The sequence below is a fragment of the Nestor notabilis genome, unplaced genomic scaffold (assembly GCF_000696875.1).
Source record: "Nestor notabilis isolate BGI_N333 unplaced genomic scaffold, ASM69687v1 scaffold17824, whole genome shotgun sequence".
Lineage (NCBI taxonomy): Eukaryota > Metazoa > Chordata > Aves > Psittaciformes > Psittacidae > Nestor > Nestor notabilis.
In genome coordinates this window covers 4097-4318 of record NW_009925353.1, presented here as the reverse complement: position 1 = coordinate 4318, position 222 = coordinate 4097, and the positions used below count along the sequence as shown (strand labels likewise).

The 222-nt window shown below is 67.6% G+C and overlaps 1 protein-coding gene across 1 annotated transcript in view; it reads left to right on the top strand.

The window, feature by feature from the left end:
• Positions 1 to 25: 25 nt before the first annotated feature.
• SHMT2 (serine hydroxymethyltransferase 2 (mitochondrial)) overlaps positions 26 to 222 on the top strand; it is a gene marked incomplete at its 5' end in the record, with an annotated part of 3024 nt that continues 2827 nt past the window's right edge. Inside the window, one exon of the mRNA XM_010013030.1 lies at positions 26 to 222. This exon is cut by the window's right edge and continues 2 nt beyond it. Within this exon, the coding sequence (XP_010011332.1) occupies positions 26 to 222 (197 nt within the window).

Below are 222 nucleotides of genomic sequence, written 5' to 3'. Positions count from 1 at the left end.
CCCGCCGTCACCGCCTCCTCTCTCCAGGTACTACGGGGGAGCCGAGGTGGTGGACCAGATCGAGCTGCTGTGTGAGCAGCGTGCTCTGGAGGCGTTCGACCTGGATCCCGCCCGCTGGGGCGTCAACGTTCAGCCCTACTCGGGGTCTCCGGCCAACTTTGCAGCCTACACAGCCCTGCTGCAGCCGCACGACCGCCTCCTGGGGCTGGAACTGCCTGATGG